Here is a 14,343-nt window from a genome sequence, read left to right as displayed (position 1 = left end):
TATATATATATGTAAAAGATATAGCTAAGCAATCTTACATATGTGAGGGCACAAAGAACTGAATAGTTACCTGGATGTGAAAGACCTGGTTTACTCCAGTGCTTGGCTTGGTTTTTAATTGGGCAGTAGACATGAACCTCTTTTTACTGGGGTATCCAAGCTTCCCTTTGGTTGTTTTGCCCGGCATCTGGGAGCCAGGGCACTGTGTGAAAGATCAGTCAAATAAATACAAACTAGCTCCAGTCTCATTAGGGTCACTTCTCATGCTGGCTTGGACGGAGAAGACTGGGGAGGGTATGCAGCTGCTGATGGGCTGACTTCCAGGGCGTTTCTGTCTCCCCACAAAACCCTTCCAAATGAGTTGGCTTTGCAGAGCTACGCGGTATTTCACAGGTAAATGTCAGACTGTCTACGTGGCTCTAGGTGGGAGAAGAGGGAGGTTGCCACCATCACACAAAGCAGCATGGGCACAAATCCTGCTGTATTTGAAGGTTCTCTTGCCAAATATTGTGGGACTGAGCGCCAGGCTCCCCTTACCCTCTTTCAATGTCACTGGGTGAAAAAACACAGAGCTCAGTGTGTGATACGAATGCTGCCACATAACAGACGTTTCAGGAAGTCTCTGTAATTTCTTTAATTATTCAGACGACAGAGCACAAGGATAGTAGCTTGAAGTACATTCTTATACATTATTTTAACAGTAATAGATATGTATTTAGTCATAAACTATTCTGTAGCCACTGCTATGTGTACATTTTATACAAACTATTGCCATACTTGGACCCTGAAAATGGACGGTGACATCTCCTAGACATTTTGCACAATGTTATGACAGTACATCCTTCATACGAGAGCTGTAGCTATAGGTTGGATTGGTCCATCTAACGAAGCACTTCTAATGCACACCATGGAGGGATGATCCGGACATGAGGTGTCAAAGAAAGAGATGTAATAAACATACAGTGAGAGGGAGTCATATAGTCACTCAAAGCATATATGATGGTAAACAGAGCATGGCATTTATTTGCTTGGCAAAACAGATTGATCCCAGTATAAGATGGCATCTTAGCTTCTCTCACAAAATAAAGTTCTGAGCTCGTCTCAGCCTTTTGGTGAAGATTAAACACAGCAGTGTCTTATATGATCCCTACTGGGGCATGTACTCTACACTGACACAAGCTTGGGCTCTGGTCTAATGACTCTTTTTCATTTCAATTACAACTTAGACCTAAGTCCCCAAGCCAATAGCTTTAAGTCTGGTCACTGCCATTCCCTAATCACCTCTACTGCCTGACTTCTGAAGAAGGTAGGCTCTGTCACAGTTGTTTTTTGAGTGTAAAGGCTTTACAAAGTTTAGAATCAGGGGCAAGAGAGCTCAGATGCTCAGACACTGCCATAGGAAGGTCAGACTTACAGCAAGACTTATTTGTTTCACAACTACATTTTTACAAGCCCCAAACCAACCATGCCTGCAGCTCACAATGTACCAACAGACCCCGAAGACATGGAGGTGGCAGAGTCCAAACTGGACAGGCAGTATGTCCCCGACACCCAATGGGCAGTCCACAGTCCCCTGTGATGCCCCACACCAGGTCGGCATTTAGGTGGCTTGGTTTCTATCCCAGTGGTCCACACAGGTGCTGCAGCATGCTTGTCACAGTAAAGTCTTGCTATCCCAGCCATGACCAAGCTTCATAGGGTGGAAGTTGCCCCAAATTAGAAGCTGCTGGGAAGGAGAGATCAGATCCATCTGTTAGGGCTTGACATGAGGCTGCCAGTGCCTGCAGCCTGGCCACCAGCTCCTGGCACTGCTCTGGATGCTCCTAGACTTTGAGCATGGAAGAGCCTAGCCTGTGCTCTCCAGCCGTAGCCCCAGGCAGGGACATCCTGGGGGGCCACCTGAAGCTGTCATCCACCCCGGCAGAGGATATGGCTGCATCTCTGGAGCAAAAGGCTGCCCGATGGATGAACGTCCTAAACTGGCGAGTAATGGAAACCGAAGAAAATGTGAAAAGACATTCAAGGAAATCTCCCTTCTGGCATGGTCCTGTTGCAGATGCACACACACGTGCACACACAATGTTTTGCAGAATTCTTAAAGGGATCCCAGAAATTCTCCAGGGAGGGGCACAAGGTGCAGCAGAACCTCACTCATTGGCACCTGGCAAGGATGAGCTCCTCGGCATGGCTTGGAGCTAGGACTGCGCAGAGGACACAGGTCCTAGCAGTCCTCTCCCAAAACACAGTTCCAATACCTTCACCCATCAATGGCTCAGGATGGACTCCGATGCTTTGCTGCTAAGGAACATCTCTCAGAATAAATGAACAATTTTTTGTGCCTTTTGGGGGTTTTTTTAGAAAGAGTGTTTTTGTTCTTTTCTCAGTGGCCCCAAGCTCCGCACTGTTACTCAGGCAAGGTGGCCAGTATAATCTGGTGGCCGTGACCTTCTTCCAGCATCAACCACATGAATCCCAGTTTATTCACCAAAGTCAGTGTCACTCCCCTGGATTTCCATCTTCCAGCCTCCCAAATTAAAGCCAATTAAAATCTCTATGCCACCACAAGGTGAAGGCAGCTGCCTGCCTTGAGATCAATATGATTCCAAGGGAAAACTTGATATAACACCCTCACAAATCAATCTTAAAGAGATGTCTGTGGTCTCCAGACCAGGAGGTGGACACAGAGCTGAGTTTGGAGCTTGAAGAGGGGAGCACCACTTGAGCGTGGATGAGGAGACAGGGTTCCGGTGAAGGGAAACCGCGTCTCCCCACCACATGTGCAAATAAGTGAGGTTCTACTGTTAGTACAAAAGATTCCAGGCTATGCACGGATGTGATGCATTTGTTTCCTTAATTAAAGTACCAAAAATTAAAAGTTATAAGCAACACATCTAAATAATAGGTACTCCTTTAGGCATCATGTTTCCTAAACCAATAAGCAAAAAGGAAAAAAAAAATGGGATGCACCAGGAACTCTTAGTTATTATATACTAACCAGACTGTGCATGGCACATTTTATTTCTATAAAACTATTAAAACTATTACAAAATATTCAAAAATACATTTTAGTAAATTTACAGCAGTTATTTCTCAATTTATTAATGCAAAACATCCTTTTCTCCCCTCTGTACAAACTACCATCTCCATCGTCACAGAATTGCCGCCATGTGCGCTTTTTAAAAAATATTATTTTCTAATAAATTTTTTTGAAGTTAAAAATAACAAAGTTTCTTACGGTTTTTGCAAATAAAAAGTTTGTGTAACAGTCTTGACTTCCATGAACGTGGCCAAATGGTGTTTTTACAAAGCAAAACATGGAAAACAATACAGGAAATGACGTTACATTTGAAACTATTTAAATTAAAATAATATATATATTTTACACTATTTCAAAAAACGAAATGTGATTCAGTTAAGTATTGATCTCTCAAAAAAATCTAATTTACAATTCTGTGTATAAAAATATAATTTACGGACCCCCATGAAGTTTGTCTTTTTTTGTGTGTTTATTTGTTTGCTTGTTTTTTAGACTTGCTGAAATGGAGAAACAATGTAATGAAGAGATGGGAAAGTACAGAATTTTGCTTTCTGAAAGTCAGGACACATGTGACATGTAGAAAAATAGACTCTGAGCAGTTTTACTTGGCCTCACAAAATAATTTTTCCCCCTATGAGTACAGTTCACATGATAATAAATTATCAAAGAAACTAATTAAGGCTCTTGAAGGTCCGGTTCATATCATTTAAAACATCTATTCAAAATACCAAAGAAATAAATATCCAGGAGAGGAGGAAAAAAAATAACCAACCAACAAACAAAACAACAAAACAAAAGAACAAATAAAAATATATATATATTTATAAACTAAACAGAACAGAACATCCTGGGGTCTTTGTTTCCCTTAAAGTCTACTTTGGACTGTCCTACTTAATTATTATTATTTTATTATTATTATTATTTAAGTCTTAATCCGTGCTCTCTTTTAAAAATATGTAATTTTTTTCCTTTTTTTTTCTTTTAGGTTTTTCTTTTCTTTTTTTTTTTTGTTTTGTTTTCCTTTTTTTTTCTCCTTTCTTTCTCTCTCCGTGTCTCTGTCTCTCCCTCGGAGACTGGCAGGTGGCCAGGGCAGCACGGGATGTTCTCAGCTGGACGACACCACCATGCCCAGCGGGTGCAGAGAGTCACTATCCAGCACCCAGCTGCTGATGTGGTAAAGGAGGCGAGAGTACCAGTGGATGCCAGAGGCGGTGGGGGCACCCACTGGGGCCCCCTCACTGGAGGGGCAGAGGGTGTCCAGCATCCCCTGGAGCAGGCGGAATGGAGCAAACGCCCAATGAGCCCAGCTGTGCTCCTCAATGACGGCATAGCAGGAGGCCAGCACCTGGTTGATGAGAATGGTGCCTTGGGCGGTAAGTGGGGCGTACGCCCCCGAAGCCTCCTCCCGCAGGGAGACGCTGTGCACAGCCGCCGGCAGGAGCTGCTGCCTGCCCTCGTCCAACACGTAGATCCATTGGCCCGGCCGTACACGGCTGGCAAAGAGCGCCTGGGTGCTGGGGGTCCCCTCCTGTGAATGGTTGTGTTGGGGGGCCACGAAGAGGAGATGGGCAGCCGTCAGCAACAGCCGGGCCCGGGGCTGCCGTGTCTCGATGACGTAGAAGAGCTTGTGGGAGTCATCCTCACGGTCAAGGAAGGTGAGGAAGTCGCTGTAGAGCAGCCGGCCCTCTGCATCAGCTGCCAGCACCCGGTCTCCAGGGCTCAGGTCCTTTACCAGCTTGGTGCCGCCTTGCTCCAGGTGCACTGTGGCCGAGCCGGGGAAGCAGCCCCCTGATTTAGCTGCCACCGAATTTTCTGTGCAAGGAGAGAGGCACAGTGGGATTAGAGGGGGTACCTGTTGGGCCAGGACATGGGCATATGGAGGTATGGGGGCACAAGGGCATGCGCCACTTGCCCAGCTGCCCTGACACACCCGAGAGGCATGGGTGCAGGAAGCAGCCTCGCTGCCCAACAAAATTCCTTCATCCTGATCTACAGATTTGCCCCATTTGCACTCTATGGGTCAAGTGAGAGTCCCCGTTCTGCCACACTGGAGCTGGTGCATCTCCCTTTGGGTTAGGAGTTAGAGGGGCTCTTTGATTCATTAAGAAGAAGGGCCAAAATATTTCCCCTGAAAAAGCTGTTCCAGAACAAATCTCTTCTGGAAGAGCTTCCCGCTTGGATACTGTTTGCCCTGCACCTGACATGTGATGCTGGGTAACTCATAGGCTTTGAAAGCCAAGTGGTTTTGCTGGCGTAAGTTTCCTCCTCCTCTACGCAAGTGTCTGTGCTCACGATGCTCTGGGTCCACACACAGTTCTACTCAAGGATACCATCTAGGGCAGCAAACAGGGGGGTGGCTTTGCCCATTACCCCACTGGAAAGCAACAGCCCAGATTTCCCGAGCTCCTGTGAATCAGCTTATGTGTGACCACGTGCTGCCCCTCAGCCCTTGCTGCCCTCCTGCTTGGCACAGCAGCTTCTGGAGCATATGTCACCACCTGTAACACCCCTGCCTGGCATTCCCAGTACTCCAGTTCACTCCTCTTTTCAGAAAGAAACAAAAAGAGTTCTCCCTCACCTGTCCCGCCCCTCCAGAAGGAGGATGCTGTTCCCTGTCCCAAGACACATGGTCCCTGAGCTGCCCCACACCTGTGCCAGACCCAAGCACATCCCTCCTTCACCTCCTCCTGCTCTTGGAGTTACTCAGTGTTTAGGTATCAAATGCTGTTGCCACTGCTGCTGCTTGATGGTGCTTCCAAGAGGAATAATTGCAGGTTTAAAGAAAGGAGAAATAGCACTGAGGCTTTAAGTGTCTCTTGCAAATCTCTTTCTGGAAGCTCAGCCACGTGCAAAGTGGTGGGAGAGAACCTCTGTCCTTCTCCAGGCTGGTCTCTGACTTAGCCAAGTGAATCCAGGGTTTTCCTAAAAGCTCTGATTTTCAATGTATTGGATTGCAGCCCACAGGCTGTCGCAGTAGCAAGTGTCTTTGCTACAGCTGTTCACATTCCTCAGCCCACCCTCATCTTTCCCCTGGTTTCTCCCAGTTACTCCCTAAACCAGATTAGGATCCTGGTGATTTCTCTCCTCAAGGCAGTCAGATTTCATATTTTGCCTCTGCGGCTGGTACTGAAGTGCTTATGATTTAAATAAACCCTTGGAGTGTCTCCTAATGACTTTCTCAGGAAGGACAGGAAGGGTGAAAATTAGACCGTTATTGATTTGCTAACGACTTTATCACTTCTTCCTCAGAAATGAAGCAGCGAGCTCTCTAAGGCCTCTTCAGGGAGGACATGGCAACAAACAAGCTATGTGCTTTATGTGGAGCCCTGCGCTAGCAAACTACACCTTCCTACAAGCCGGCATTAAAGGTCTGGCTTGAGCTTTGTTTGCATATTCAGGGACTTGATGAATAGATCTAGTCGTGTAGCAGCTCTACAAACATGCCAGTGAATTGGCAGAGGTGTGAAAATCTGCTTCTTTGAGCAGTGCTTGTTTGGGTTCTCTAATTAAAATCCAATAAAGGATCAGCATTGTCATTCTGATTCATGTAATAAATGCAGACACTCTTGGAAGAGAGGACACTTCCATTTTTTTCCCAGCTTCTTTCCCCCCTTTTCTCCCCCTCCCTATTTGTTCAGGTGCAGAAACCCTATGTGCCAATTCACACACATACTCTCCAAAAAACCCAGGACCTTCCAAGCACTATTTGCACAGCAGAGCCACTTTTCCAAGGCACTCAAGATGTCTATTTGAATTTTAAATGTAGAAGCTTGCTCTAAATACTTGCTGTAGCGCATTATCAGTGTCCCTTTTACCACCCCTGCCTCTCCCTCCTCTGTCCTGGTGACAATAATTCAGGCCTTGGGGGAACTCTTCTTTGCATTCCAGTCTCTGGGATCATACTTTTTGCAAACAGAGATCTAGATAAAGAATCTTCCTGCCTGGCATTATGGGGCTTAATCTTCTCATAAGATGCTCTGTCATGAAATGAGGTTTGGACAGTTTGAAATCAGGCTGAGCGGGTGGAATTCAAGCCTGCTCCCTTGCAGCCCGCGTGGTACAGTCACACGACCCTGCCTGACACCCTCTAAATATTGCCCCCAAGTCCATGTGTGCCGAATCTCAATGAGCAGCTTGGGGTTACGCCTCTCCCAGGAAATACCATGGGGGTGGATTAAGGGGTACGCTTGGGCTAAGGTCACTGCATGCCACAATCGGACACCTTGAGCTATAAAGCCCATCTTTGCTATTGAAAGGGATGTTTCATATCTCTGCACGGCTGATAGCTTTGCAGGGCCTCTTTTTTTGCTAGAAAGGAGCTGAACAAAAGCAGCAGTGGGTTCTCAGGACAAAGCCTGAGCAGGCCAGGAGAGGTGCTACCTCAGCTCAGCCCCTGGGGAGCTTTGGGCTGGAGGGGGGGATGAATTCCTCTTGCAGACAGGCATTGTGTGTCCAGGCCTGTTTCCCTGTTGTGGGGCTGCTGGTTTTGAAGCAAACAGTCATATTTAAAGAAAGCCTATTATTTTCTTTTGCAACCAAGTGTTTCTTGACATTTTTCAGCGGGCTCCTGGGCTAGAGGGTGCTGTTAAAAAGCCTTTTAGCTGCAATGCAGCTGAGTAGAGGGAGGAGTGGGTGGGGGGATGTGCAGGGAGGTGGCACTTGCCAACCTTTTTGCTCCCCCAAAAAGTGTTAAGCGTCAAGAATAAGAACTCGGAGAGTCGAGGATTTCTTGTGAGCTGTTCCCGGATTGAGACAGCGTGTGGCGTTGTAAGCACAGGGGAGGGGAGGCAAAAAAATGACATGTATGTATCCCTATCTGGGAATTTCCTAGCGGCTACCGCTGAAGAAGGCAGGGGACCACGTTTCTTATTTATTTTGCTGGCCGGCTCCCACTCCGAGATTAGCGCCCGCGAGTAAAGGGCGTGCAGCCAGCGGGGCGGCTGGAGACGGCCACTAGTGCTTGTGTTGAACACGCTCTTTGGGTGGGGAAAGCAGCAAATCGCGCGGGGGGAGCAGGAAGGTGTGTGGCTGAGCTCTCCTGGGAAGGCTGGGCAAGAAAATCACCCAAATAAAGTGCTGTCCAAAAGTGCTGCAGCTGGCGGCTCTCTCTTATTTTTTTTTTTTTTTTCCCACACCCCCCATCATTTCCCCTCGTGCTCCTCCTTTCCTCCCCCCCCCCACCCCCCACCCCACCCCCCGCAGCCGCGGGATCGCTAAGAGGCAACGGGGAGGCGGGCTGAGCTCTCGGGGGCTCCGCGTCCCCCCGACGGAGAGGATTGGTGGGGAGGAGGGAGCCCGGGTGACACTGGGCAGGGCGGGGAAGGCTCTGGTCCGTCGTCCCCCCTCCCGCGACGTGTCCCGGGCAGGCTGCCCGCCTCACCTGCTTTGACGGAGCAGTGGATGTGCGCCTTGGACTCGTAGTAGACCCAGTCGAAGCCAGCCTCGACGGCCAGGCGAGCCAGCATGCCGTATTTGCTGCGGTCCCGGTCCGAGGTGGTGATGTCCACGGCGCGACCCTCGTAGTGCAGGGACTCCTCGGAGTGGTGGCCGTCCTCATCCCAGCCCTCGGTTACCCGCAACTTCACCCCGGGCCACTGGTTCATCACCGAGATCGCCAAGGCGTTCAGCTTGTCCTTGCAGCGCTGCAGAGACACGGGGACACGGGGAAGGGCGCATTTCGAGGGGTGCTGCAGGCAGGGGCAGACACCCCCTTGACCACCTGTCACCCCCCAGGCTGCATCTTGCCCCCCCCTCCCTGGCCAGATCGGCCGCAGCCCCTTCCTCTCCCCTAACGCGCCAAGGGATGGACCGAGCCAGGGCTGAGCATCCTCTCCCCGCTGCCAGGGTGGGACGGGGAGGCAGGTGAGGAGGAGGAGGGTGAAACTTAGGGACACAAGAGAAAAAGCTGGTGAAATACCACGAAGATCCACCGGGACAGAGCCGCCCCCTCCCCTGGCACCTGCCGCAGGAGCAGGGGGACCCCCCCGCTCCATCACCGGCCCTGGGCTGTGAGTGTGTCGTTCAAAGCCACCTGCACGGAGCAAATTCCTGCCGCTAAGTGCCATGTCCCCTTCCCGACAGCAAAGTTTCTGCCGAGAACAAACACTCGCCATATATCTCGGAGTCACGGATTCCCCCCACTCCCCGGAATGTCTCTCCCGGTCTTTTCAGCTTAATTCTGTGTTGAAAGGGGTCTCAATACATGTTAACAGCCTTTATGCGCTGGAGGGAGGGGTGTTTTTTCTTTTTGCTCTCCCTTCGCCCATCACTCATTAGAGCCCTCAAAGCAGCATGGGCTGGGAGCATTCTCTCCGCTTCAAACACGCACCCGCTCTCGCCTACAAAGCCGAGTAAATCCATACAATAATATAGATCTTAGTGGGAAGATGAAAAGCGAGGGAGGGCCAGGGAGGGAAGTTAAGCGAAGCAAGGATGCTATGCAAGCTAGGAGACCCTTTGTGTGGAGTGAAACGTTTTCCAACTCCGTGGAGAAGAGCTACAAGGGTTTTCCATCGCCCCTCCGGAGCCACTGGCCTTCCCCGGGGCTGAACCGAGGGAATGAGGGGGTGCTGGATGGGGGGCAGAGAGGGAAAGGGGGACTGCAGCAGTGCAGGGGGGGAGCTCTAAATGAAACCCTGGAAGTTTTGGTCTTTTTTTGGAGGGGGTTTCCTATCTTAGTCAACGTGGGGAATAAACAGGCCGGCGGTGGGGGAAAAGGACTCACCGCACCCCACCCCTGAAATAAGAAATCAGCACCGAAACCATTGAAAAGCGCTTGACTAAGAGTACAGGGTTAGAAAGACACTCTCTTTCTAAAGTGCCAACTTTACAACCCACTCACACACCCCCTTTTGAGAGGAAAATAGCTCCTAGATATACACGATGTGGCTCGTTTGATGCAAACATCAATGCGGATTAAAGCCAAGGTGGGATGCAGTAAACTGCTCCTCCCTCACTTTTGCTGGACTGACTGGGATGCTTGGCTTTCTGCAGCATCGCTCTCCCAGTGTGCTCCCAGCACGCCCAGTAACAGACCACAAAGATTCCCTTCAAAGCTCCCAGAAAGGCAAAGTCCCGACGGCGCTACTTTTAGGGACGTGACAAGGTTGCTCAATAAAAAAAAAAAAAGTTTCCCGTGTATCCACAGCCGTAAAAAGCGATTCCAGCAACACAGAAGTCCTCAAGAGACGCAAAACACAGGCATGAGCTCACTTTGGACTCTCTGGCCTACCATTTCACGGAAAAAGCCCGGTGTTTGGGTTTCGGCACCGTTCCCGGTAGTAAAGCCCAGCAGCACAAGGAAGTCGAGTTTGATTTATCTTTCATTCCTTCCCCCTCGCACACCTGAGAGGATGGATACGCTCCTCCGCTGATTTGCAGCGGGGAAAGGGTGAAGGATCAAACATCTCAGCTACTGATAAGACGACACGGGGATGTCCTGCCCCGCCGGGGCGCACGGGAGGCAGCGGGTGCGGGAAAGGGATGCGGGAAAGGGATGCGGGAAACCGTGCGGGCAGTGCCGAGGGGCTTTTGCCGCTTCGGCCCTGCCAGCACCAGTTCCCAGCTTCAGGCGGAATAAAGAAGAAGAAACGACCTCCTTAAAGGACTTTCCTCCCTTTTATACTGCTTGAGCTGGATTGTCAGAGTCAAAAGCCGTGAAGCCCAGACTATTTATTAATTCATTGGGTCGTGTGCCACAAATCAAGCCCAATTCTGTTCAGCCACCGTGAAGCTCAGCAGGGCTGCCTCCACTAACGCTTTGTGTGGAGGCAAAGTTGTTCAACAAGCCCTCTCCTGCCAGCTCCTAATCTCTTCACAAATGAATTGCTTGAAGGAAACACTTAACAGGTACCTGTCAGTGTAAACAACCTGGTGGGCTTCCTAAATGCCAAGTTGATCTCTAAATTCCTCACATCACGCACCGGTTGTGTGCCTGCATTACGCGAGATTGCTATTTTATTTCATACAAATTCCAGCTTTATCATACTGACCTGGCCTCCTTATCTCTCCCCCGGATCCAGCCAATGGCTGGGGTGGGGGGGAGGGTGGGGTGGAAAGGGGGAGCCTTCAGCAAACTGCTGTTGTCACCTGCAAAGTTGAGAACCTGACTTACCTACCTCTGTTTGCGTTCCCCCCCCCCCCTTCTGGAGTTAATATTAACTAGCGGCTAATGCATTCGGCAACTATTCTCCATGTTTAACGATTCTATTCAGGGAAGATCTCTCCATGGTTGAAGGGCTCGCAAAGCAGGCGCTTAAAGGCTGGGATTTAACGAGAGGTTGCTGGCGGAGGAAAAGAGGGAGGAAGGGAGGGAAGAAGAGAAAGCAAGGCAGGGAGGCCGGTGGCAGGACAGCACCTCAGGGCGCTGCGGACCCGGCCGTGCCCGGGGATGGGCGGGCAGGGGCAGCTCTGCTGCCTTCTCACCAGCTCTGCCACCTCTTCCCCAGCTTTGCCACCTCCTCCCCAGGTCTGCCACCTCCTCCCCAGCACTGCCACCCCTTCTAGACCTGACACCCCTTCCCCAGCACAGCCACCCCTTCCCCAGCACAGCCACCCCTCTCCCCAGCTCTGACACCCCTTCCCCAGCACAGCCAACCCCTCCCCAGCCCTGCCGCCCCCTCCCCAGCCCCGTTCCGCTTCCCTACTCGCTGCCTCGCCGAGGGGTGCCGGAGCCCAGCTCTGTCCCCCACCTCGCTCCCCTCTTTGCCGCCGGGTACCCGGTTTTGCGGCCTCCCCGTTCCCTCTGCCCTCAGCCCACCTCCCCCTCTTTGTGTCTAAGGCTCGGGAATAAGCACTGAAGGAGAAAAAAAAAAAAAAAAAAGTATTTGTTTTCGTTTCGTTCGTCTGAGGGAAGTTGACAGAAGGTCAGGAGTTCAGATGCTGCCAGCTAATGCAGCGAGAGCGGCCAGCCGCGTAGCGAGCCCCGGGAGAGCCGCGGGGCCGGGGTCAGCCCGCATCCCACCTCTCGCGACCCTCTCCCGGGCTTCCCCCCCGCCCCTCGCCCCGCTCGCCCACGCACCGCGCGGGGAGGGATGCGCCGTTCCCCGCCGGGAGCCCCGTCTCCCGCGGAGCCGCCGCCGGGCTGCGGAGAGAAGGGTGAAACCCGAGCCGCCGCGATCGATACGCGAGGGGAGTTAAGTGGAGCTGAAAATGCGAGGGATGTGCGGCTGGCTCGAAGCGAGGGACCCGCGGAGGGGCGCGGAGCTCTCTGCGCATCCCGGCGGGGACCGAGACCCGCGCCGCTCCCGCATCCCTGCGCGGGGCGGAGGCGCCGCCGCGCTCCGAGGTACGATTTAAGGTGGTCGGGAGGAGATGGTGACGGCCGCCGGTCCTTCGCCCCGGGAGACCCGGCAAACGTGCGGAAAATCAGGCCGAGGAACGGGGAGAGTTTGGGAAATTCCACCCCCCCCCGCTCCGAGCCCCCCTTTCCCCGCGTCCACTCCCCGCCTAGTCCTTCCAGGCGAGTCCTGCTCTAGCACCGAAGGTGGGGCTTAAATGTATTAATATTAAAAAAGCGCTGTTGACCTATATTTGGAGGAAATCCATTTCCAGTGTCTAGATTGCATGTAGTTTCAGAAACTCCGGGACTGGCAGAGCAATAGACTTCACCGAGCTCTCGGTTGAGCATGAATAATAATTACGAGGTGACTCTCGGAGAGGTTCTCTCTCTCTCTAATATTTTTTTTTCGCATAAAATGGTTCCGCAATCTGATTCCACCCGAGATCCAATATTTACCCAGTTGTAAACCTTGTGCCATCAGATTTTTTAAAACAGAAGGTGATGCAATGCCGATAAGTTGCAAGTCCCTCCCCTATGGAAGTACCAGAGCATTGGCGGCGAGCATCCTTAAAGAAATATCAATATATTTACGCTCTGATGGGCACAATTGCAAATGATGGTATTGCAATACGAGCTATATAATACGGAATCAGGAGAAGAATGGTCGATCCGGCTTCAGCTGCCTTTTGTGAGTGCACGACTGCATGCCTACTAAATTTAGAATATGCTCGCGAGGGAAAAAAAGATAATAGTAATGAAGGCTAAAATGAAATGAAGCAAAAAAAAAAATAAAAGAAATTAAATAAAGTATATAATAAAAAAAAATCAAGTCAGCAGGCGCAGCAACCGAGGACAGCGTTTGTAATAATGAGTGAGTGGCCTGGCGGTCACTATACACTTGGGGTCCTCTGAGCTGTATGCAATTCGTTTGATCAAAGTGCATCCTTGGGGACAAATGCAAACAGCAATCTCTAACCAAGTTACAGGGAACGCCATGGCACGGTAATGACTGTAAGTATCACACAGATTCCCCCACCAAATATCTAGATAGCTCCAGCCCCTGCTAACTTGTCTCGATAGATGGTATTTACATTCAATGGGGAAAACTAGCCGAGTTTGGAGGGGCGGGGGGAAGAGGGGGAGAGGGAAAGGGGGGGGCTTTCAAAAATACTAAGACAGATGCGTCCTTTAGGATTGCTCAGAGAGGTTAACAAACACAAATACAGGTATCTCTGTGGCTCTACCTGAGTCATCAGTCTGTCAGCTCCCGTGTTCTCTTCATCCTTAAAAATAATGTCAGGGTTGTAATTTGGGGTTAGTTCTTTAAATCTCTCGGAGTTTCTTGTGATCTTCCCTTCATATCTTCCACTGGCCCCTAGGGTCTTCTCTGCCACATTGGGAATAAACTGCTTATAGGCTAAAGGGGTCAGCTTTTTGGGGTGTCTCCTTTTTCCAATGCCCCTGCCTGGTCCACAAGTCAGCCCAGAGGAGACTAAAAGAGCGCAGATGAAGCCCACCAAGAGAATTCTTGTCAACAGCAGCATTTCGTCCATTGAATCCAATTACTTCAAAGCTCTCTGTGCCTATCCCTGGCTGTCTCTCTAGAGCTCTCTCGCCTCCTATGTCCTTGTCTGCCTTCTGAATCGTATACTATCCACCGATCCCTAGCAAGACAGGTGCTGGAATGGCAGGCTTTAGGTCGCTGATAACGGAACACATCGGAGTTTGGTCGGGAGACAGCAATCGAGAGACAAAAAAAGGGTCTGATTTTAATGGTAGCAAAGCAAGACGCTTGTGAGAGGAGTCTGCCTTTAGTTCTATATTATAGCTGCCAGGGCCGAGAGCTGATTGGCCAAGGCGAGACAAGCTTGTCTTCTGATGTTTTAACCCTCAAAAAGGCAACAAATTCTTGAAAGATTTTTTTTTTTCCTTTTACCTGAAGGGCTTGGAGCTGAGAGGGGTGGAGATCGCGCTTTCTTGGGATAACATCAATTACACGCTGTATTTTTTTTTTTTCCCAAAAACT

The 14,343-nt window shown here is 50.3% G+C and overlaps 1 protein-coding gene across 1 annotated transcript; it reads right to left on the bottom strand.

Annotated features, from left to right (window-relative positions):
• Positions 1 to 652: 652 nt before the first annotated feature.
• SHH (sonic hedgehog signaling molecule) lies at positions 653 to 14,134 on the bottom strand. Its single transcript, XM_054060708.1, has 3 exons — positions 13,562 to 14,134; positions 8,418 to 8,679; positions 653 to 4,849 (listed from the first exon to the last, which is right to left on the bottom strand). Exons 1-3 carry the CDS (start codon positions 13,868 to 13,870, stop codon positions 4,143 to 4,145), a joined length of 1,278 nt encoding a protein of 425 aa, XP_053916683.1. The 5' UTR covers positions 13,871 to 14,134; the 3' UTR covers positions 653 to 4,142.
• Between the last annotated feature and the right edge of the window lie 209 nt (positions 14,135 to 14,343).

This window comes from Cuculus canorus, chromosome 2, assembly GCF_017976375.1.
Source record: "Cuculus canorus isolate bCucCan1 chromosome 2, bCucCan1.pri, whole genome shotgun sequence".
In the NCBI taxonomy this organism is placed as follows: domain Eukaryota; kingdom Metazoa; phylum Chordata; class Aves; order Cuculiformes; family Cuculidae; genus Cuculus; species Cuculus canorus.
This window is presented reverse-complemented; position numbering and strand designations above follow the sequence as displayed.